This window comes from Xiphophorus hellerii, chromosome 12, assembly GCF_003331165.1.
Source record: "Xiphophorus hellerii strain 12219 chromosome 12, Xiphophorus_hellerii-4.1, whole genome shotgun sequence".
NCBI classification, from domain to species: domain Eukaryota; kingdom Metazoa; phylum Chordata; class Actinopteri; order Cyprinodontiformes; family Poeciliidae; genus Xiphophorus; species Xiphophorus hellerii.
Genome location: NC_045683.1, coordinates 33,769,601 through 33,795,312, shown reverse-complemented (window position 1 = coordinate 33,795,312; position 25,712 = coordinate 33,769,601). Strand labels below are relative to the sequence as shown.

The window sequence follows — 25,712 nt, the reverse complement described above, 5'->3', positions numbered from 1 at the left end:
AGATCACCTGCCTGAAAGACTACCGACTAGTGCAGGGGTGGGCAACTCCAGGCCTTGAGGGCCGGTCTCCTGCAACTTTTAGATGCGTCTCTACTTCAACACACCCGAGTCAAATAATGAGGTCAATAGCAGGACTCTGGAGAACTTCACTGCTCTTAGGAGGTGATTCAGCTGTTGGATTCAAGCGTGTTGGACCAGGGAGACATCTAAGAGTTGAAGGACACCGGGCCTTGAGGACCAGGATTGCCCACCCCTGGACTAGTGGCTCTCATCCCATTGGTGATGAAATGTTTTGAAAGACTGGTTCACAGTCACATCTTAGCGTTCATTCCTCACACCTTTGATACACACCAGTTTGCTTATAGAGCTAACAGGTCAACTGAAAATGCTGTTGCCACTGTCCTGCATGTTGTCTTGTCCCACAGCGCTATGCACGCATACTCTTCAATGATTTTAACTCGGCTTTCAATACCATCCTCCATGACATATTAGTGTGTAAATTGGCAGACCTGGGAATCCCCTTTCCCACCTGTTGCTGGATTAAGGACTTCCTGACAGATCACAAACAAAGAGTCAGAATGGGCCCTCACCTCTTCAGCACTGGCTCTCAGGGCTGTGTGGTGAGCCCTCTGCTCTTCACACTGTACACACACAATTGTGTTTCAGTCCATCAAAGTACCACCCTTGTCAAATTTGCAGACGACACAACTGTAGTGGGCCTCATCTCGGGGAAGGATGAGTCTGCCTACAGGAACGTGGTGGAGTGACTCAGAGCGTGGTGCACAGACAATAACTTCATTCTTTATACAGGCAAAACCAAGGAGATCATAGTGGGTTTTTAGGAGAAGTAAAAGGGTCATTCAACCACTATACATCTGTGGAGATCCAGTGGAGGGTCAAACTTCCATTTCCTGGGAGTTCATATCATGGATAACCTGGCCTGGGATGTAAACACAGCAAAACTGGCAAAGAAGGCCCAGCAGAGAGAAATAATATTTCTCAAAAACTGCTGGTGTCCTTTTATTGATGCTCTATTGAGAGCATCATCTGCTGTTGTCTCTGTGTGTGGTTCTACAGCCGCACAGCAGCACAATGGTAGACTCTCCAGAGAATCATTAGATTTAGATAGAGAAGACGGGCACATCCAACTACTTGATGCAATAGTTCACTCCTACCTTAAGCCCAGTTCACACTACACGACCAACTAAGATTGTCGCTTATGATAATCGTAACTGATCATCCTGTAGTGTTTTACGACTGATCGGGTCCAGTCGGTAGAACGTCGTGGCCGCTCCGATCTAAATCAGGCATATTCAACATGTTATATTGTCTCGGCCAGTTTATCACTGCAGCATGTGGTTTTCCCCAACTGAGAGCGAGAAGGCAGCCTGTTGAATGTGACAGGTAGCCATTCAGAAAGGAATCCCAAACAGCTGACATGGCACAACCCAAAGTCCAGCGGACATCGGAGATGATATGTGGAAACAACATTAATGTTCATTCAACATTTTGTGCAAAGAATATCCACAGAAATGACAAAGAGAGGAGTTGGAGTGAAATTGCTACTGCAGTTGATAAACCTGGTAACTTTTCAGCTGTTCATCGTTAACATGACATAAATAGGTTCTAATGATTTTCATTCAGTCAGGACTTTACGCTGACACTAGCCACATGCATTGCAGGTAGATTGTAGTAAAGCATTGATTAATGCTGGTTTTAAAATTAGTTCACTGGACTTGTAGACATTATTTTGTGCCCATTGATCTCAATGTAATTTTAAACATTAAAACGGTAAATGCTAATTAACCGATGAAGCTTAAACACACAAATGGTAAAGACGAAGAAACACAATAATTCACCCCACGTCATAGTGCAGCAAATGAAGCCCTGTCCTCCACTCTTTTATCCAACGCCTTTTCTTTTTTAAGTTTGTGAGCTATAGCTATTGCTTCTACGTCATCATCCGTGTTTGTTTACACTAAATTCACGTGTGATATAGTGGGCTTTTACAGGATTTTCTGTCTGAAATGTGAATGTCGGTGAGAGAAATTGGTTCGTGTGTGGTGTGTTGCTCTTGCCGTGTGGCTGGACACACTGCACGGTCAAACCCAATAGAACCCGTTACACCTACGGTTTTTTGTCTGCTAGTTTGTGGTCTCAGGTTTTGAAAATGGGCGGTGATCGGCCGACAATTCTAAAATCGTGTAGTGTGAACTGGGCAATAAGGAAATGAGGACAGGAAGGGTCAGTGGAGAGTCCGGAGTTGAGCCTTTTTTCATCCAGTGTCATCAATGGAAAGAGAAAAGGGCCGCAAGAAACAATAAAGCTGATAAGTTAAAATTAGGTCGATGATAACTTTCATTTATCATGCGATTAATTGATTCATTGTTTATCGTGACAGGCCTAGGTAGGACAAGTTAATTTCTCATCATATTCAACAAATAAAAGGGGGGTCATAATTTGAATACATAAAAATCTCCCTTTCACAGCTTTAGACACATTTAAAGACACAGAAGGTAGAATCATCTTGATTAAGGGTACTCTATATGAAGAGAGGTTTTTGCTTGGTAGTGTATATGGCCCAAACATGAATGATGAGGACTTCTTTGAGGTGCTTCTTAATCAAATTGCTGAGATGGATTGCCCAAACATACTTATCGGTGGTGATTAACTGGTCTTTATGCCTTCTCATGGACAGGTGCCCTCCCCAAAACACCCAGTTTAAATCTCTAGGGCAGTAAGAAATATACTAGAGGAACTGGATTTAATAGACATATGGAGGCATTTCAACCCCTTAACAAAAAGCTTCACCTTTCACTCATTGCCACATTCAACAATGACACGCATTAATTATTTATTTATTTCGAATCATTTGGTCCACTTTGTGGAAGAGTCAGGGATAGGAATTATTTCCCTCTCTGACCATACTCCCGTTAGGCTAGCGATGCAACCTCCCAGACCACTGGATCGCACCGCTTCATGGAGGTTAAGTAGATTGCTGCTGCTAAATGAAGACAAAAGATTTACAAAAATTGCTACAAGAGCAGATACTTATTTAGAACTCAATGACAATAATAATACTGACCCCAGGTTGGTATGGGATGCTTATAAGGCATATATGTGGGGGATAATAATATCATATTCCAGTCGTAAGAGGAAAGAACGATTAGCAGAACAAAATAAAATTGAAAATAAAATTTAAAAACTTGAAGAGGAATATATTGTATCTAAATCATTTAAAATTCTAGGGGAACTAAAAACAGCTTGGGCTTCACTATCCGACATAATAAAGAAAGCTGAAGAGGATATATTATTTGCACAGCAAAATAATATATTCTAGCAAAGATTCTTCGAACACGGCAACAAACCAAACAAATTTTTGACAAGATTAGTAAACAAAACCCCTGGCACAAACTTTATAGCCTCAATTCAGGACGAAAACGGCCATTGTCATATGGATAACATAAATGAATGCTTCAAACATTTTTATGAAAAATTGTACTGTTCCGAAGTAAAAAAAAAAAAAAGATGCTCTAGAACATGGACTGCTGGATAACCTAGATATGCCACAGTTGGCACCAGAACAGGCAAACTTATTAGAAGGACCTATAACAACTCTAGAAATTGAAAAGGCCATCTCTTCTCTCCAATTTGGTAAAGCCCAGGTGCTGATGGATATCCTGTTGAATTTTTTAAAACCTTAAAAGGCAAAATTAGTTGATTGTTACAACCGGTCTTTAATACATTTCTTGAAAAATCTAAACTACCTGATACCATGTATATGGCAAATATTATTGTAGTCCCAAAAAAAGATAAAGACCCAGAACAATGTTCGTTATATCGACCAATCAGCCTGCTTGGTGCAGACATAAAGATTTTATCCAAGATTTTGGCCACTAGATTGGAAAAGGTAGTCTCCAACATAGTCAGTATAGACCAAGCTGGTTTTATAAAAGAGCGTCTGTCATCAAATAATACTGGACGACTTATCAATATTATTCAACACCTTAATCAGACACAAATACCAGGCATCATTGTCTCAATGGATGCTGAAAAGGCCTTTGACTGTGTCGTACAGTGATGCAAAAAGTGGGTATGCACTGTATGCAACGCATAGGGGCGATGTACTCGAGAGGTTGCAAAAACAATGTGGGGATTTTTTTTTCTAGGCAGCATTTTATGTACTTAACTGTTTGTGTATGAAATGATCAATAACAGAGGAACAGCACTGATTTTTCGCCCCTCCCTTCCTGCCAGCCGTTCACCCCTCCCATACAGGTCGCTTGGGCACGCGTCCCTTCGCGAACATGCATAAGGGCGTTTTTCTTTTCTTTTAAATTTGAATTTTAGGAATGTACTCGAGAACGCAGAGCTAAAGATGGGGCGCAGAAAAAAAAACTCTGGGGCACAAAACAGAAAATGGAAGAGGTGGAGGGATAAAGATGTTTGAGAGACGAAGAAAAGCTTTTCAAAGTGGTAGAAAGACAATTGGTAAGTAATGTCAGTTGTCGTGAAAACTGGTATAGAGTGGTGAGATCTTTCCAGGTAAACACAGAAAACAGATCATAAAGGCCTGAGAGACAAGTAATCTTGCATTTTGATTTACTGATTATAAAATATGTATTCTTGGATTTTGATTTATTAATGATTATTAAAATAAGGATTTTTGTATTTTGATTTACTGATGATTATACAGAGTTGATGTAATGAGAAGCAGATCAAGAAATGAATAACATGATGAATAAATGGTGAATAGAATTAAACTCAGATGATTATTATAATAAGTTATGTTTGAATTAAATCAGAAAGATGATTATGTTTAATGATTTATGGTGATCACACAGCATACACAGAATTGCAACTGAAGTAATCATACATTGTATGAAGCATGGTGACATGTTGTTCTCAGACTGTGTTATAATTATAGTGGAGGTCAGGGCCAGTCAAGAGTCTGAGCTGAGCGGGAAGGCAGGGGGACTCCAAAGAGGAACTAGAATGTTTTCTTCAAAAACCAGATTAGAGAAGTGAATCCAGATGGTCAGTGGACAAACAACAAAAAAGGAGAAGTGAGCAAGGCGTTAACTGCTGTCGGAAGGTTTGGTACTTTCCACGAAGCCATCGAACGTTCGAGAAGTCACTTAAGCCATCACCCCATACACAACTGTGGGGTGAGAGAGTATAAAAACCCATGAAAAGAGGAACAAAGTGTTCTTAGTCTCCGGTGCTGAAGTCAAGCCAACAAAAACATGCAGACAGAAGATCAGCAGAGGACCGCACCCTGGAACCACGGAGGAGCGGAGACTTCACACTGCTAGAAGGGGGACAAGATCCATCGACCCTCAACCCTGGTTCCTGATTCGACAGCTGCTCTGTGCTCAACCCAAAGATCTCAAGGCTATTGCAACAGACTTGTTGCAGGAAAGACAAAGGTCACTGAGTGATGAAGATCTGAGTGTTCGGAAGACCACAATCAGTTCTGCTTTGCTTCTATTAAGAAGAGGATTTTTGCCATACAAAGACAAAAACTCTAACCAAGGACATTGAAGTTTTCTGTTGCCGAGATCATCGACCATCTGGGTATGAGTTGAACTGCACCCCAAAGTCTCACTCAGTAAATTAGTGACACAGTTTAGGGAAAGAAGTTAGGAAATAAGGAAGGTGTTTTTTAATAATTTTAATTTCTATTCTTAATTTGTAATCATTGATAATTAACCCGTCTGTCGCTTACCCCTGCTACAAAGCTTGCTTAATAAAGATGCATTAAAATTCTAATAAGATTTGTGGACAGTGAAATTAATTGAGTCATCTATTGTTTTTAGTTCGTCTAATTAGTGTGAAATCCATGAACATGTTTCTAGAAATGTGGTGGCTTCAGAAGTTCCTTTAGTGTTGGTAAAATAATGACTTTGGGGCTTATGTTGAGCCACTAAAAATGATCTAGTCTGTAACAAGTGCACATTGTTAATAGAGAGAGAGCTACCATTAACAAGAGTGGTTATTGAAGTTACACAATAGTTAGTTACACTCGCAACTGCGAGGGCTACTCAGATGATTGCTTCTTAACTGAAAAGGGTCATAGCTCTTGGATTGTAGGTAGTTAAAGGGTAGATGAGTCTCTCTCCACACCAGTTTAGACAGATTATCTCTCCTAGACCTGTCTTAGGGTAAAACTCGAAGGTTTAGAGATTTTCCGGACCCGTTAGACGGAGAGCTGGTCAGTAGTCAATCCATGGGAGTTGTGAGGTTTAGGGCGGGGCTGGCTATTGTGGGACTAGCCAGTGTACACAGTGTACCAACAAGACAGTTGTAAATATTCAGGTTAGCTTAAGCTAGCCTAAAATGACAGGTGGTTGTTTTTGTCTCCGCCCCGTATTGAACCAATATGGGACGCAATTTATTCCATATTGCTATAAATGTCTGATAGACACACCTATCAGACACATCTCAACAATAATTGTAATAATAACGACCAAAACAAAACACGGGACATATTAAGGTCAGCTAAATCGTTATTGCGGGACCTAAACAGGACTCTCCAAACCCCCACAGACTGATGCAGTTGTCACGGTTGCTTAGAGAGGGACACTACGCAGCCGTGGTGAGCTGCTATCAACCCGCGTCTTTTTAAAATGTCCACCCGATACTACACCGTCCTTAGAAAAAATACAGATGGAAGTGGGAAGACACACATTCCAGGCTAAACAATTACAGTGAAGTTTGAAAGGGGTATTAAAAAAATATGTGTCGGCGATATTCAGTGGCGCACAGTGGGTTGTTTGATATCAGACAGAATGGATCAGGAGAGGAACCGCAGACCCGCCAGAACCTAAAGAACCAGACATCAGTCTCTTCATCCCTCAATCATTTCCTGAGACCGAAAAATAATATAGATGGCAATTTAAAGAACAAATCATACAAATAGATTATCCATCCATCCATCCATCCATCCATCCATCCATCCATCTTCTTCCGCTTATCCGGGGTCGGGTTGCGGCGGTAGCAGCTTCAGAAGGGAGGCCCAGACTTCCCTCTCCTCGGCCACTTCTTCCAGCTCTTCCGGGGGAATCCCGAGGCGTTCCCAGGCCAGCCGAGAGACATAGTCCCTCCAGCGTGTCCTGGGTCTTCCCCGGGGCCTCCTCCCGGTGGGACGTGCCCGGAACACCTCACCAGGGAGGCGTCCAGGAGGCATCCTGACCAAGATGCCTGAGCCACCTCAACTGGCTCCTCTCGATGTGAAGGAGCAGCGGCTCTACTCTGAGTTCCTCCCGGATGACTGAGCTTCTCACCCTATCTCTAAGGGAGAGCCCAGACACCCTATGGAGGAATCCCATTTCGGTCGCTTATATCCGCGATCTCGTTCTTTCGGTCATGACCCAAAGCTCATGACCATAGATGAGGGTGAGAACGTAGATCGACCGGTAAATCGAGAGCTTCGCTTTTTGGTTCAGCTCTCTCTTCACCATGACGGACCGGTACAGCGCCCGCTTGACGGCAGACGCTGCACCAATCCGCCTGTCGATCTCCCGCTCCCTTCTTCCCCCATTCGTGAACAAGATCCCGAGATACTTGAACTCCTCCAAATAGATTAATAGTAAATAAATACATTTTGTGTAGAAAACATTAAAAACGTTTGTTAGGATTGTGTAGGAAAAACGATATCTTTTATAAATGAAGTGTTGCTAATACAGCTCCGATGACATGTTTGCATACGCCTCAGAAAGTATGTAGTTAAGGTATATTAATAGGAACAAAATTGTATAAAATATTATTATACGCTGATATACTTTTAACTTTGACAGACCTTGTGAAACCTATCCTGGCTCTAATTGACTATGTCAACAAATTTGGTAAGATATCTGGATGTGAGGTAAATTACGTAAAATCAGAAATAATTCCTTTAAATGCCTGTGACAAGGGAGAACCAGCATTCATCAAGCCATTTCGATGGGCTCCTACAGGATTAAAATATCTAGGAATACGCATTACACCTAGAATTAGCCAGCTCTACCCAGAAAACATCAATCCTATGATTATTCATATTAAGGATAAGTTGGTGAAATGGAAGAAGCTCCCCATATCCTTTCTGGGGAGAGTTAACCTTATTAAGATGATAATTTTCCCTAAGTTAATTTATCCAGTGTCTATGTTGGTTTGTTTATTGACTCTGAAGATTTAGCTGGAATCAATAAAGCAATATCAGAATTTATTTGGGCAGGCAGGAAACCTAAAATTAAAACTGAAGTCTTACAACTTCTTAGAACCTCGAGTGGATGGGGTCTGCCCAAGGTTGAGAACTATGTACTGTCTTTACATGCAAGAACTATTTCACTGTGGGCTACCCAAAAACACACTAATCTATGGCTTGAGATTGAGGAAAGTGTTTGTAAACCTTGTCACCCTATAAATATGTTAAACAAAACCGAGAACTCCCACTCATTGTCAGAGATAACTTTCTAATTAATAATACTATTAAGGCACGGGGCATTCTGAGGAAAATGTTATGACAATAAAAAATTTTCATCTTTGACAACATTGGTAGTCAACCCTGATCTGACGGTCTTGATCTTAGGTTTTGGCAAGATGCTGGCATTACTAGGATACATGATCTAGGGAATAATGGAAAATTCAAGACATTTGAGGACTTAACACAATATGACATTGTCTCCAGGGATTTTTATAAATATCTTCAACTAAGGAATTATGTTAAGACAAAAACATAATGTTCCCAGGGGATTATTATTTACCTGAAAAACTATTCTTGATTATCATAAATATGGGAGATTTGTGTCAAGATTCTACACTGAATTACAAGCCCTAAGGAAAAATATGGAGAATTTAAGATCAACCTGGAACATAACTCTGAAAAGCACAATTGATTCAGAAGAATGGGAAGACATTTTAACTCTGCCTTCCAGAATCTCAGTATGTAACCAATATAAAGAAATGCAATATAATATTTTACACAATGCATACATATCTCCATATGTACATGTAGCAAGTACACACCAGGAAGTTCTCCAAACTGTCCCAAATGTAAACTAACCACAAGGACTAAAATTCACTGCTTATGGGAGTGTAAAATTAGAGGCATTCTGGAGAGGAGTATGTCGAGAAATTAGCTCTGCTCTAGGACAAACACTTCTCCCTAACCCAGTGCTGTGTCTCCTTGGGCTCATACCCAGTCACCTGGATTCCCACAAAGAGAGTATACAATTCCTATTGATGAGAAAGTCAATAATGCTTAAATGGGTTGGTTGTGATGCCCCTACGATCCAGCTATGGAAAAACTTAATTTCTGAAATTATTGTATTAGAAAGATTGAGATACTGTCTGAATGGGAAATTCTATGTTTTTTAAAAAAGATGGGAACGTGTACTTGAATATTTCAAAATTAAAAGACCAGTAATGTGAACCCGAATGATGTATATCTTTAAGTTTATATATAAATGGTTACTTTTCTCAAGTAATTGCTGTAACTTATGTACATGCATCCTGTTTTTTGCTTTCTGTATCGGTGTAATAAGTTTTGTCCTGCTATTGTTCTTTCCTTTTTTTCCCCCCCCTTTCTGTATAAATTTCAAAATACCTAATAAACATAATATATATATATATATATATATATATATATATATATATATATATATATATATATATATATATATATATATATATATATTAAAAACTCCCCCATATGATAAGAAACAATTCCTCACTTGAACCTGTGAAACCTTAAAGGTAACCCAGACGAACAGTGTGTTTATGGAGCTACAGGAATCCTGTTAAAATTAGGCTGGTGTTTAACCAGCTCACCTGACAGCTGTAGAGCTGTAAATACAGTAATCTGTAATTACTGTACCATATTTTAATAAACTGATCCAGTTCAGTGCAACCGTCAGGCCTAACAAAACCAGCTGTACTTGGTTAAACTGTACAGAGGAAACGATAATATTTATGCATGTTGTTTGCCAACTCAGCTTTAGTATGAGTTAGTGAAACAGGTTTGCAGGCGTGTGTGTGGGCGTGTGTGTGTATACCTTGAGGCAGGCTTGTTGAGGGGGCAGGTTGGTGCCTCCTCCCACAGTGCCCACCTCTATAGAGGGCATAGTGCAGCTGATGTACAGGTCCTTCCCTGTTGGTCCTGATGGCTCCATGAGAGTAATGCAGTTACTGCTGCTCACTGACTGGGCCGGATCCTGGTAAACACACATGGAGAGACATGTTTAATGCTTAAGTGTAATAAAATAAAGGAATAAACATGATTAAAAAGAACCTCCTTACCTGCCCACAGGCTATGTAGATGGCAGCCACCAAGTTGGCAGCATGTGCATTAAATCCACCAATGCTACCTGCCATGGCTGAGCCAACCAGGTTCTTACTGATGTTAACTTCTACCAGTGCCTCAGTTGTAGTCTTCAAAACCTGAGGAATGGGAAAAACAGGGAAATTAATTGTGAGACAACCTTCATAGGTGTTTCTGTGTCCTGGAGATCACCATTCATACTGAGCACTGTTAATAGTGAGATATTTCTCCCTGGTGGCACCATATGCTTCCTCTGGATGAGGAATTCATCCAAGAATTTATAATTAAAGGCAATCTGCTGAGCTTTCTTAGATATGTTTTATTATAACATGGTCAACTAAATTTGAGTATATTGTATTATACATCTGGGGTTCCCCCGGAGGAACTGCCAACAGTGCTGACTGCTTTGTCCAGATGACAGTGGGTTTGTTGAAGCAGGTGTACGATGGCATCATCAACTCCAACTATATGGCGATAAGCAAACTGCAGGGGGTCTTGATATGAACTTGTATTCTTACTCAGATGGGCCAACAGGAATCTCTCCAGGACCTTCATGCTGTGGGATGTTAGGGCAACAGGCCTACAGACTGACGGGTGAGTTTTCTTTGGTACCGGAACCAGGCAGGATGTCTACCCAACAGGTTGAAGAGATGCTGCAGAATCCTAAACAGGGTGGGATGTCTGTTTGTCTGGGGTCAGGAGAAGAGAATGAGGAGTTTGTTCTTGAGCTGAACCTGTTGAACAGAGTTCATTTGCTCTGTCCCTACTTCCATCTGTTTGGTCCTCCTTTTGATTGAAGCCTGTAATCTTCTTCATCCCTGACCACACATCTCTGATATTGTTCTTCTGCAGTTTATTCTCCAGCCTCTTCCTGTACTTCTCCTTGTTGTCTCTAATCCTGACTTTGAACTGTTTCTGTATACTCCTCAATAACTCCTTGTCTTGTTCCCTAAAGGCTCTTTTTTTAAAAACTTGTTTTAAAGTTCCTTTAGGTCACTGGTGATCCAGGGTTTGTTACTCGGGAAGCATCTCACTGTTCTGGTAGGGATGGTGCCGTCCACGCAGAAGTTAATATAGTCAGTCACACACTCAGTCATGGCACTGCTGTCATCTCCATGTGGCTGGCAGAGAGTAGTCCAATCAGTTGCTTCAAACTAGCCTGGAGGGCCTCTTCTGTTTCCTGTGACCATTTCCCAACAGTCATCTTCCTAACAGGCAGCCTCTTCACTAGGGGTTTGTATTCAGAGCAGAGAAAAACACAATTATGGTTTGATTTCCCCAGAGGAGGTTTTGGTTTGGAGACATATGCATCCTTGACATCAGTGTAAAGCAAATCCAAAATCTTGTTTTTCTGGGTGGAACAGCTGACAAAATGGTGAAACATTGGCAGTGTAAAAGAGAGCGAGGCATGATAAAAAATCACCAAGTATTGCAGATGCATTATTGGCAACAGTTCAGGGTGGAATTTAAACAACTGTCAAAATAACACTGGTGAACTCTCTTGGTAAATAATATGGTCAGAAACTTACTTCTAAGAGTTCAATGTCTAGGCTACAGAGATGACACTTCACAATAACATGTTCTGGATAACACCATCTGTTGTTCACAAACACCACTAAACCACCTCCCTTTTAAATCTGGCCTGCTGCTCTTAAATCTGTCTGCTCGAATAGTCAGGAAGCTTGGCAGAGAGACATTGGAGTCGGGGATACAATCCCACAGCCATGTCTCCGTAAAGCACATTAATCTGCATTCCTTGTACTCTGGCTGAGTTCTTGTCAGGGCTTGAAGTTCTTCCATCTTGTTAGCCAATGATCTCACGTTGCCCATTACGATGGATGGTACAGATGGTTTGATCTTCCTCCTTCTCTCTCTCCTTGCTGCTGCTCTGCATCCACAATGCCTCCATTTCAACTTCTCTGGGATTTCTCGCTTCAGCTGTGGTATTATTTCAGCTTTTAAATGTTGTTTAGCTGTTTCCTGTTGTATACCACTCTGTTGCTATAGTTGCGCATCATAACAAAATGGCAAAAATACGAAAAATATTGCCAAAATCAGTCAAAACACAGCATGCAAAACATGAATCAACAGCTGTCCAAAAAAGTTTTTTTCATCCAAAAAAGCATTAATTAATGTTTGAAAATCAAATTTAAATAGTAAAAAAAAAAATCTCAATGAAAACACAGAACTACTCCAACCTGCTGCCACCCTCAGTGGCGCACGTTGTAATTTTATCAGTGAAAGGTCCTACACAGGGGCGGATCTACTGGGGTGGCAGTTGCCACACAACTGGTCCTACACATATAAAATTTTACCTACTTAGCTGGACTGAATTCGACTCTATATAAATAATCTGAACAAATGATAGGAATTTACTGAACTGAAGTAAAGATTGATTTGAAACAAGTTTAAATAGACTTTGGACAAAGCTGTATTTTTTTATATAATTACTTTGAAGATTTTAAGATCATGAAGGTCATTGGATATTTTTATTTAAGGGCGCCCCTCAACATGACCTTGAAGTGAGGGAAGGAATGGAGAGGGATGGGGATGACTTATTTTATTTTTTGTTGGCATACAGCAGCTTTAAAAACAAGATTTATATGTTATCTTTGAAAATAAATGTAGAAGTTATAAAACTTAAAGGTAAAATAAGATACAAATATTTTTGCCTTTTTATCACAAAGCTTTACCTAAAGTTCAGGGTCCTTCCAAACTTTTATACACATTTTGTCTGACATGGCCCTGTGGTGGGAAAAGTAGGGAAAGGAAAAAATAACCCTATATAAGTATATGTAGTATAATATAACACCAGGCTACTAAAACTATGGAAATAATTTACTGAACTGTATGCACGTGATGAGAAGAAAGCATAATAAAATGTGAAAGCAAAGTAGAACCTTCATAGCTGTTTGGTATAAAGAGTTAGCAGCACTTGTAGGCCTGACTCCTCTTACCTCTTGGACCACCTTTGCAGAGATGGTAGCTTCACAGACGGCAGACTTGCCCCTGCCTTCGATCCAGTTGATAGCAGCAGGTTTCTTGTCTGTACAGTAGTTCCCACTGACTGCCACTACCTGCAGCTCAGGGAAGTGCTGCTGCAGCCTGCTCAGAGCCTTTTCTGTGCCCTGCAGACAATCAAGTTTTCTATAAAACAAAGGTTGCTTATCATGTCAAACACTGTATTTATATAAAGTGATGAATTCAGTTGATATGTTGAAGACTATTTTCTCATGGTTACCTTAGAGATCATATTCATTCCCATAGCATCTCCTGTCCTGCACTGGAAGCGTATGTAAAGATTTCTCCCAGCCAGGCCAACCAGCAATTTTTGTAGCCTAGCAAATCTGTCAATAATAAATGCAAAAATCATAAATTATTTGTAGAAGACGAGAAGAAGTGATTACTGGTATTGGTCCTTAAGCACAGTTTATGTGGTGAGTCTGTACAGCTACACCAAGCGGTTTACCTGCTGCTCTTGTCAAAAGCCTCTGTGATGTCCTGAAAGCCATCTGGACTCTCCAGCCAGGCCTTGACCTCAGCAGCCTTGCAGGCAGATGGGAGTCTGACCACAGGACCACGAGTCATGCCATCAGACAGGATGCAGCTGCTGGCTCCTCCAGACAGCTAAAGCAAGGAGACAAAAAGGATTAAATAGATATACTTGGAATTATAAATGTCTAAATGTTTAAAAAACTAAACTAAAAGCAAAGGTGAAATGGTAGCAACTGGTACAATTTTCCAGGCAGCACAGGCGAGCAACGGCAAAGATTCTCACTCTGGTAGCAAGTGAGACAACTGGCAATAAACATGACTTCAGACGGGATAGAGGAATGACAAGGATCCAACAGGGAAACACAGACACAGGTTGGGTTAAATACACAAGGAAGTAATTAAGGGGAAACAAGACAGCTGGAGACAATCAAGGGGTAGGTGGGACAACATGGAGACTCAACTGAACACAGGAACCTAAATAAACACATACAAAAAAAAAAACAAATCCTCACACATTTTGTGAACCAAAACAAATAAAATCATAAATATTTTACTGTATTGTATGCTACCTGTATGAATAACGCAGAAAGTAGAAGCACTTCACAATGTGGAAAAAAATATATATTTTGGATCTGCCATACGGGGTGTAAAGTAATAAGTTACATTTACATTTATTGATGAAAAATTGCCTAATTTTTTACAATTTGCCTAATTTTTTCTTTAAGTTGTTTACAAAAGCTGAACTTTTACTTTTCCTTGAATTTGTTTTGAATAAAGTTACTCAGTTACATTTGAAATCATATTCATTAATGAGTAAAGATTTTTTTTAAAAACAGCAGAAAAAACAGCATTGATCTTTTGGCTGGGTTCTTATGGTGTTGCATCAATGGGAAGACAGAGGAGCAAGGAAAACCGGTCAAGTTTAGTTCAAGTTAACTTCTGAGAAAAAGAAAAGCTCTTGCTGAATTTAATGCATCAGTTTAACTGTTAACCTGCTGCATAAGCAGCAGGTTTATGATACATTGTAAACTTGAATAGTATTTAAACAACAAATCGAAATGTCAATTTTATCAGGTACTTGTGATTATAATTTGTATTGACTAAAACTGAAAACAGAAGATCGGGTGCTTAGTTTGGAGTCGGTTATTTAAAACTATTAGATGGGAGTAACAAACAGCAGCTGATATAAAATATTGGAAATCAATGTCCCATTGAAAATACCCATAATATTTTCTGTTGCTTTTTTATTTATAAATGTGCTCCTTTAAATAAATATAGCTCAACACCAACATGTTCTCATTTCCTTTGTGACGACTGAACTTTGTTTTGCTCATCACAAAGTAACTAAAGTAAAATTGTGAAGAGGTATCTGTTACTTCTAATATTAGTAACTTTACTTGTATTTAAGAGCACATTTTTATCAAAAATAACTTTGGCGTCACTGTCATGGGCGTAAATCCCGGGGGTCAGGACCCCCCAATCTTGGAAAAGTCCCCCCCACAGAAATCATAAAATAAACCATTGTATTTAAACAATATCAATATAAAAAGGCAATAGAAACAAAGAATAAAGTAAATCTGCCATTTCTCTAAGAAAAAAATAAGTATTAATTTTTAGGTCCCCCCCACCATTGTTAGAACAATGGTTCAGTCCAAAGTGTAGGAGGAGCAACAGCACAGCTGAATGGTACAGGCTCCGTCAGAGCCGCTGAGGTGAGGAGCTACCTGTTAGCTGTGGCTCTGCAGCACAACTACTGAGAATACTCTCTACTGCTCCCCCCATTGAGGTTAATTCAGTGGTAAGTTGTTGTAACTACAAGTGAATGTCATTGGAGTCCAAGATGGCTGGCAGACAGACACACTCGATGACCACTCCTGGAATATCCTCTCAATCCTTCTATTCTAGGAGAATCATAGAGGTAAAAAAATATGTTGATATGCAGGAGTATCTAAGTAACAATATTATCAACTTAGTTTGGAAAATTTTATTCCTCATATGTAGGAAATTGTGATTAACCATGTGTCCAACACAGTGGAAGGCATGCATTGCTGACTATATTTTTAACACAAGTCATGTAGTTGATTTATCTTTCATTATGACTGTTTTGCTTGCAATTAAATTAATTTTAAGTATATCTGTAAGTTAGTTTTAAAAATATATCATTTTTATGCAGATCAGTTGTAGTTTGTGTTAGTAAAACTATAATTTTCTCATACTTTTAGACCACAAGTGCAGCAAAGAATAAGGAACACTATATAATAGTCGAGGAAATTCCCTCTGACTTCTTTGATGATGAATATAGTGACATCAGTGATGAGGAGTGGCTGTCAGAGAATACTAGAAACATAGATGTGGATGATGAAGGAGATGCCGACAGTCAGGTTGCTGAAAGTCAAGATGATGAGGGCCAGGATGATGAAAGACAGGATAAAGAGAGAGGTCAGCATGATGAGGGACCTGAGGAAAATGTCCATATGGTACCTGCTCAGAGAAATGTTCACCAGGGCCATGCTGTTAGAATAATTATGTTTTGTTATCATTCTTACATAAGTAGTTACTAGTTTGTTTTTCATTTAAAGGTTTAGTATTCACACCCCAGGGAGGAAGAATATGTTAAAGGGCCACTGTGTTAGTTTCTGTGTTCTTCCTTGTTTCAGACTAGCCAGTCTTTGATTTATCACTCTCCCACATTTCACTCTCAACTCCCTTCTTTCTCCTGCTTAATAAAAAGACAGGCTCTGCTGCAGGGAGTCAGAACGCATGGTGAACACCTTGAAGAAGTGGTTTGCTATGTTTTCTCCTTCTGCAGAAGCTTGGTTGAAAACTCATAAACATCGTCTGTGGTTCTTTCTTTGTATTTAGGTAAACAAAATACCTATCACATGCCTGCACTCAACCTCGCAAATATGTCTGGAAGATCCAAGACAATAACTTTGATGGAGACTTGCCACCTTTTCTAGGAGACAGGAGAGTAAATGTTGACGGAAGAGAACCAGTTGATTTCTTTAGGTATTTGTTTCCCTTAGATCTCATTCTACAAACAATCAAAGCACGTAGATTCACTCAAAGATAAAACATAAAAAACAAATGAAGGGCAACATGCTGTACAATATTGACAGTTATTTATAACTGGCGCAACTGAGTATCGGAAATCTCTGGATCCTTTGGCTCTGCCCCTGCTACTCTGGCCGAACACACAGAGAATGAGTAGGCTCTGCCTTTATTGTTTTTATAAGCGCGTAACCTTCTGTTTCACAAAGTAGTGCCAACGAAAATACAATAATGGCAAGCATCGTACACAACACCCCCACTCGATGGTGCCACACATTCTAGCCATAACATTATTTTCCAAACATATAAGAACAACATTTTTCCATCTTGGCTCTTGTGGCAGATTTTGTAAACACATCTGCGACCATGTTTTCTGACAGTAAACCAAAACAATTTTACCCTGCAAAACATTGGACCTTATGAAGTGGTATTTAATCTCCACATGCTTGCTCCTCTAGCGATTCACAGGGTTCTTTGCAAGGCGTATTGTCTCTTGGTTATCTTCAAAATACCTTCACTGTTTGCTCAAAACTGTGGTCCATGTTCTGTAGTAGTTGGGATAGATAGAGCGCTTCTTGGATGGTAGCTGCTAATGCTACATACTCAGCCTCACATGTTGACAACGAAACTGTTTGCTGTTTCTTTGTTTTCCTTGAAACGACAGCTCCATTTGGACATACACAATACTCTGTAGTGCTCTTCCTGTCAAGAACATCGTTGGCCCAGTCGGCATCAAAGTATCTTATCGGCTCTAGTTTAGTGTCACACTTGTTATAACACAAGTCATCAATCAATCAATCAATCAAATTTTATTTGTATAGCACATTTCAGCAGCAAGGCATTTCAAAGTGCTTTACATCATTACAAACACAGAAACACAATGCAACATAGAATCAATAATCAAAACAAAGCATTAAGTCAAGTTCCATCCATAAATTTGTAATTGATTACATTTCAAATACAATTCTAAACAGGTGGGTTTTTAGTTGAGATTTAAAAGAAGTCAGTGTTTCAGCTGTTTTACAGTTTTCTGGAAGTTTGTTCCAAATTTGTGGTGCATAGATGCTGAAAGCTGCTTCTCCTCGTTTGGTTCTGGTTCTGGGGATGCAGAGCAGACCAGAACCGGAAGACCTGAGAGGTCTGGAAGGTTGATACAACAACAGCAGATATTTAATGTATTGTGGTGCTAAGTCGTTCAGTGATTTATAAACTAACAACAGTATTTTAAAGTCTATTCTTTGAGCTACAGGGAGCCAGTGGAGGGACTTTAAAACTGGTGTTATGTGCTCTATCTTCCTGGTTTTAGTCAGAATGCGAGCAGCAGCATTCTGGATCAGCTGCAGCTGTTTGATTGATTTGTTGGACAGACCTGTGAAGACGCTGTTGCAATAATCAATACGACTGAAGATGAACGCATGGATGAGTTTCTCTAGATCTGGCTGAGACATTAGTCCTTTAATCCTGGAAATGTTCTTCAGGTGATAGAAGGCCGACTTTGTAACTGTCTTTATGTGGCTCTGGAGGTTCAGGTCAGAGTCCATCACTACTCCCAGGTTTCGGGCTGATCGCTGGTTTTCAGTTGTAATAACTGAAGCTGTGCGTTGACTCTAGATCGTTCCTCTTTAGGTCCAAAAATAATAACTTCAGTTTTGTTTCTGTTCAACTGGAGAAAGTTTTGGCACATCCACACATTTATCTGTTCTAAGCATCTGTTCAGTGATTGGATGGGCTCTGAGTCACCTGGTGACATCGTAATGTAGAGCTGTGTGTCATCTGCATAGTTATGGTAGCTAATATTATTTCCTGTTATAACCTGAGCTAGTGGGAGCATATAAATATTGAATAAAAGGGGTCCTAGGATTGAACCTTGGGGTACCCCACATGTGACCTTTGACCTCTTTGATGAAAAGTTTTCAATTGAAACAAAGAAATCCCTGTTCCTTATGTAGGATTCAAACCAGTTAAGCACTGGACCGGAGAGTCCGACCCAACTCTCCAGTCGATTCAGTAATATGTCATGGTCAACAGTGTCAAAAGCTGCACTGAGGTCCAACAGAACCAGCACTGTGGTTCTGCCACAGTCCGTATTTATATGGATGTCATTGAACACTTTGACTAGGCCAGTCTCTGTGCTGTGGTGAGCACAAAAACCAGACTGGACGGAGTCAAAGCGGTTGGTTATAGTTAGGAAGCTATTTAATTGTTTACACACAGCTTTTTCAATAACTTTGCTGATGAATGGGAGGTTGGAGATCGGCCTGTAGTTCTACAGTAGTGATTTGTCCAGATTGTTCTTTTTTATAAGTGGTTTGATTACTGCTGTTTTCAAAGCCTGGGGGAAAACGCCTGATGAGAGCCATGAGTTACTATTTGGATCAGATCAGTAACAATAACAGGCAGGACTTTCTTAAAGAAATGTGAGGGTAAAACATCCAGACAGCAGGAACTGGAGCTTAGTTGACTTATAATTTCCTCTAAGGTTTTAAAATTAAGTAGTTGAAATTGGGTCATTTTTCCTGTATTTGTTTTGTTTGGGCACAGCATTGGTACTGACTTTATAGTGGATGTACAGATTAATCCTCTGATTTTTTGAATTTTCTCTGAAAAGAAGCTGGAAAACTGGTTGCAGGCGGCAATACATTGGAATTCAGTCATAGTTCTTAGTCCCTTGTAAGTATTTATACACATGCTTTAAAGCCATCATATTTTCCTGTCTGGGATCAGACATATGTTGTGACAGTCTGCTCATGATCCAGCTTATATCAGGCCTAGTTCAGGTCATGATGTAGATGAGGCTGCCCAGCATTTCTCTGTATTTTCTTTGATCAGTTTGTTCTTCTGGAACCAGATCACATTTGATTTCACTGGAGTGGCTCTGGGTTTACAGTCAGCCATACCAAACCTTTCCAGTATCTTCTCAATGCATTTGGACTGGCTCATTTTGATAGAACCTTCTTTTTGTGTGAAATCGATCCCAATAAAATGTGTGAGATGGCCAAGATCTTTCATTTTAAACTTAATTTTCAGTTTCTCTTTGACCTCTCTTAGACACATCTCATTGCTTGCAGCATATACCATTATATCATCAATCCACACTAACAAAATGACCTTTCCCCTTTATCATCCCCTTTCAGAGCACCTTTCCCCCACTGTCTGCCGACCCTCTGGTGATGGTACAAGTGAGAGGGTGTTGTTGTCTTTAAATGAAATCATTTCATTTTTCATTGCCTTTTTCCACATATCAGATTTTGACAATACTATAGCCTCTTTATAGGTCTGTGGCAGCCCAACTGTAGCTCTGTAACAGTAGTCAATGGTTAAGTTACCGCTCTGCCCTGTACATTCATAGTCCTCCAAGTATTTAGGTTTCTTTCTGACACTTCCTGTAGTACATGGCGTCTGTGTGGATCTGTGTCCATTTCTGAGTCTTTCTCAATGTATGTGACCGTCTGTCCTGTTTCTTCAGTCAGTGGAAGAAACAGCTATGGCTATTTTGAGTAGGTGTAATTACCCACTCTATGTAGTGGTCCTCTGGTTGGTGCCAGTCAGTCTGTCTACGCCTCTCAGTCACACTCTTTTCAATGAGGTGGACCAATCTGTGTTTCTCAACTTTGTTTGTCTCTGAAAAATAAACCACATAAGCAGGTGAATAACGATCAAAACCAACAAAAATTCCCCTTTTTGCCTTTAGGATCAAGCTTCTTTTTGTTTTGTTCATACACCATACATTTGGTACCAAACTTTTTCATTTTTGACAAATCTGGCCTCTTTCCAGTGAAAAGGAAATAGGGTGTTTCCCCAGTTCTCTTACAGTTACACCTGTTCCTTATAACCGTGGCTGTCCTGGCTGCATAAGGCCATAGCTCTTTGGGTAAACCTGACTTAATCAGCATGCATTGGACCATTTCAAATAATGTGCACCAATTCCTCTCTGCGCCCATTCCCATTTTGATGGGGAGAGTAGGGCGCTGACCTCTCATGTTTTATAGCATTGTCGCTCAACAGTGACTGGTACTCCTCTGACACAAATTCTATCCCATTGTCAGATCTCAGGTGTTTTACTTTACCGTCAGGTGCTGTGTCTGCCAAGAACTGCTTAGTTGCCTCAACTGCCTTGTTTTAGTTCCTGAGGAAGTACACATAAGTGGCACCAGAAAAGTCATCAGTGAAAATGATGGCATACTTGTACCCTTCAAATGACTCTGGTGAAATAGGTCCACCCAGGACTGTACTAGCTCCAGCAGCTCTTTGGCCTTCATATCACTTTGTCTGTTTGCCCTTTGTGAAAATTTGCCCTCTAGACAAATTTCACATTGGTTGGGTTTGGAACCATTTACAACTGTTTCAAGTTTTGCAATATCATCATAGTTGCAATGACCCATTATCTCATGCCATGTTTTTAGATCCAAAGATACATTGCAGGAGTACTCACCATTTACATCTTTCTCTGTGACAATGTCCAAATACGTAGTACAATCTGTCTTTTACCTTCATTTTACACGTTGTGCCATCAGGAAGGACCATTTTTTTTGTTATTCTTCTCAAAGTTGAACCTTGCTCCTTTCAAAGTTGCTGCATTCACAGATAGGATATTTTGTGGGTATCCTTTCCTCAGGAATGCATTCATGAGCTTGACACTCACCACTTTCCAGTCGCAGTCTGTCAGCTCAATCTGGGCATCTCCTTTCCTCAGGACACTGCCGGTGATCCGTGTTCCATCCGCCAGCTGCATGATCTGGTTCTTCTGCTGGAAAGCCTCATCAAATTTGATGAAAGCACTCTCATCAGTCATGATGTGGGCAGAGGCACCGCTGTCCACCAGTAGACCTTGCTGCTGTGTGCCGTGGGGTTGCCATTCACTCAATCAAAGCACAAATGTCTCTTCTTCATTCATGGTTTTATGCCTGCCCTTAACACAAACAGTTCGTTGTCCAGCGTCTCCTTGTTGCTGTTTTGCGCGTTGGTCCCCCTGCGCTGAGTTTTCTTGTATTTGTTTCTGTAGGCTTTTGTTTTATGCCCCATTTTCTCACAAATAAAGCATTCTCCTTTGAATAATATTCTTCTCTTTAAACTTATGTTTGGACGCTTTGTAATTTGCAGTCTTTACTTTGTCTGTTCAGGGCACAGTGTGCATTCAAAGCTTCTCAGCTTTGCCTTGAACTCGTTGAAAGTTAGCGTTTCTTTTGACTGAGTGACATGCACAGAAAATGGGTTGTAATCATCCGTATGACCTTTGAAGATCCATCGCTGTCAGAAGTGCATCACTAAGGATCTCTTTTAACGCAGCCACTATCTTTTCAACAAGGGCTAGATAGTCTGCTAAAGCTTCCCCTTCAGCCATTAGCACATTGGTTAGCTCTGTGTATAGTCCGACAATTTGTGGCTTTTCTTGTGACTCAAAATGGCGTTTCAATATTCCTAGGCTTTTCTTGCCATCATCTGGCGCTTCGTAGAGGATTAGCGTTAGAGTCTTATCATCCAAACAACCACACAGTTCTGCATATGCCAGTTCGTTTTTCCTACCGAGCTCCGTCACTTCTTGTACATCAGCTCCCGTTGTTAGCTCACTTCCCAGGATAGCATTTTTGACTCAAGATTAACGTACATCTCCAGCATGAATTTGGGCTTACAGAAGCTATATATTGTATTTTTCGGACTATAAGCCGCTACTTTTCCCCCACGCTTTGAACCATGCGACTTAGAGCCAGGTGTGGCTTTTCTGTGGATTTTTCTTCAACCACCAGGGGGCTCTTTAGCAGGAAGTGAATCATTGGAAGTCAAAATTGGAAATCAAAGAAGAAAGGGCTACTTTTCATTTAGAACAAGCACATGCTAGCAGCAGGCACGACGGAGAAATTTCTTCAAACACATACTCCCTCATAAGAAGTTCATATGATGCAGCTTTTAAGTTGAGGACTATCGATCTGGCAGTACAGGAGGGAAATAGAGCCGCTGCACGTAAGCTCGGCGTGGACGGATCCATGGTTCAGTGTTGGAGACGCAGGGCTGCGTCCTTAATAAATCCAGCAGATTTATTAAGGACACTGCCCTCTGCTGAGTCCTTGTGAAAAACCGAGAGCGGCGGAGATACCAGTGGCTTATAGCCCGGTGTGGCTTATATATGTATGATTACAGTTTTTTAAAAAACCTTTGTAGATGCGGATTATAGTAAGGTGCGCTCTATAGTCCAGAAAATATGGTAAGTTATTTAACGGGAGATCCAAGCTCATAGAAATAACATGGGTTAGTTCGTTGATGACGCTAGCATCGTTATCATAGACTAATTACTTAAAATAGCACAACTCACTACTCACCCAGCAGAAACAAGTCGACAGCCATTTAATACTTCTTTTGATCCTAAATCGTTGACTGTTGTAGGTTCTGTCTTTTCCTCTATCTCTTTTAGCCTCTTTTTAACTGCTTACACATTCATGTCGCAGCTTACATAACCATGTTTATGTGTGCCTGCCAGCAGTCATATGTAAACAGACTGAAACTGATTAGACTACCCTTTGGGAGGGTACAGATTGCAGAGAAGAATAAAAAGCTAAACTTGCGCTACAATCTTTGCCTCACATGGTTACATCCATAAGGTTTGCTAAGTGTGGCCCAGCGCTGGATGGTGAATGTAACTCTGTATCTGTTCCATTTGTATGACATGTAACATGTGATCATTTTTTGGCATTAAAGCCCTATAATCAAATCTCATTATTTCTGAAGGTAATTTACAATGAGAGGTTCTGGTCAGGTCCTGAAACTGGTTGACGGATCTAGTGGAGCACAGAGACAGAAATGAATGAACTCCAACAGACCCAACTTGAAACTAAATGATTGTATTCTCCAGGCTTTTGAAAACTTTCTTCTGGCTCGTCGTATACTATGAACTCTGCAGCTCCAGATAGTTAGTTATGTGGATCGCCTCGATGTCGGGTAAATCCTCAAGATTATAAGACAAGTCTTTTTTACCGAGATAATACTGATCATATCCTAAATATACACGTATTTTTTCGAGATGCCTTATCTGTTCCAGCCTATTTAGGGCATTAGCGTACTCGTGATCAATTTTTGCTTTTTTTTGAACCGGAGAAATCCACTTCCGGACCGGTCATCCGGATCACGTGTAGTATGGCTCCTTAAAATAAAGCTTACTGAAAATTTCAAAATAAAAGCCTACCCGGACTTCAACTTAACATTTGTACTACACACTGATGCATCTGAAAGGGGGCTTGGAGCCATCCTCTACCAACAACAAGAAGGAAAGCTGAGGGTTGCCGGTTATGGCTCAAGGAGACTGACATCAGCTGAGAGAAACTGTAACCTCCACAGCGGGAAGCTGTAGTTTCTGGCTTTGAAATGGGCAGTGTGAATGAAGTTTAGAGATTATCTTTACTGCGCTCCACACTTTACAATTTATACAGACAATAATCCCCTCACATATGCAGTTGCGCAAAAGGTGGCTATGCAGTGTATGCAACAAATAGGGGCGCTGCACTAGAGGGGGCGCAAAAACGATGTGAGGAATTATTTTTTCTAGTCAGCATTTTATGTACAGTACAGACCAAAAGTTTGGACATACCTTTTAATTCAATGAGTTTCCTTTATTTTCATGACTATTGACATTGTAGATTCACACTGAAGGCATCAAAACTATGAATAACACATGTGGAAATATGCACTAAACAAAAAAGTGTAAAACAACTGAAAATACCCCTTATATTCTAGTTTCTTCAAAGTAGCAACCTTTTGCTGTGATTACTGCTTTGCACACACTCTGCATTTTCTTGATGAGCTTCAAGAGGTAGTCACCTGAAATGGTTTTCACTTCATAGGTGTGCCCTGTCAGGTTAATAAGTGAGATTTCTTGCCTTATAAATAGTCATGAAAATAAAGAAAACCCATTGAATTAGAAAGGTGTGTCCAAACTTTTGGTCTGTACTGTACTTAACAGCTGTTTGTGTATGAAATGATCAATAACAGAGGAACAGCACTGATTAGGCGCCCCCCTCCCTGCCAGCCGCTCTCCCCTCCTCTACAGGTAGCTTGGGCAGCGGCCCTTCGAGAACGTGCTGAGGCGCATTTTTTTTCTTTTAAATTTGCCTCGACAACAGGGAGCTAAAGATGGCCGCAGAAAAAACTCCAGGGCACAAAACAGAAAACTGAAGAGGGGGAGGGATAAAGATGTTGGAGAGACGAAGAAAAGCTTTTCAAAGTGGTTGAAAGACAGAAGGTAAGTAATATCAGTATATCAACAAGAGAGTTGTAAATATTCAGGTTAGCTTAAGCTAGCCTAAAACGACAGGCGGTTGTTGTTGTCCAATACGGGACGCGATTTATTTCGTATTGCTATAATGTCTGATACTCACACCTATCACACACATCTCAACAATAAGTGTAATAATAATGACCAAAACAAAACACGGGAAATATTAGGGTCAGCTAAATTGTCGTTGTGGGACCTAAATAGGACCCCAAGACTGACGCTGTTGTCATGGTTACCTAGAGACGGACACTATGCAGCCGCAGTGAGTTGCTATCAACCAGTGTCTTTTTAAAATGTCCACCCAATACTACACCGTCCTTAAAGTAAAACCTCTGGCAAAAATACAGATGGTAGTGGGAAGACACAGGCTAAACAATCACAGTGACGTTTAATAGGGGCATTAAACTAAATGTGTCGGTGACATTCAGTGGCACCAAGTGGGTTTGATATCAGACAGAATGGAGAGGAACCGCAGACCCGTCAGAACCTAAAGAACCAGACATCAGTCTCTTCATCCCTCAATCATTTCCTGAGACTGAAAATAATATAGATGCCAATTTAAAGAACAAATCATACAAATAGATTAATAGTAAATAAATATTGTGA

At 40.3% G+C, this 25,712-nt stretch overlaps 1 protein-coding gene across 1 annotated transcript in view; it reads right to left on the bottom strand.

The window, feature by feature from the left end:
* LOC116729469 (3-hydroxy-3-methylglutaryl-coenzyme A reductase) overlaps positions 1–25,712 on the bottom strand; it is a 47,487-nt gene that overhangs the window by 6,300 nt on the left and 15,475 nt on the right. Inside the window, exons 14-18 of the mRNA XM_032578056.1 lie at positions 13,770–13,927; positions 13,542–13,647; positions 13,258–13,428; positions 10,279–10,419; positions 10,035–10,193 (exon numbers count right to left, since the gene is read on the bottom strand). Of these exons, the coding sequence (XP_032433947.1) occupies positions 10,035–10,193; positions 10,279–10,419; positions 13,258–13,428; positions 13,542–13,647; positions 13,770–13,927 (735 nt within the window). The remainder of the gene's footprint in view (positions 1–10,034; positions 10,194–10,278; positions 10,420–13,257; positions 13,429–13,541; positions 13,648–13,769; positions 13,928–25,712) is intronic.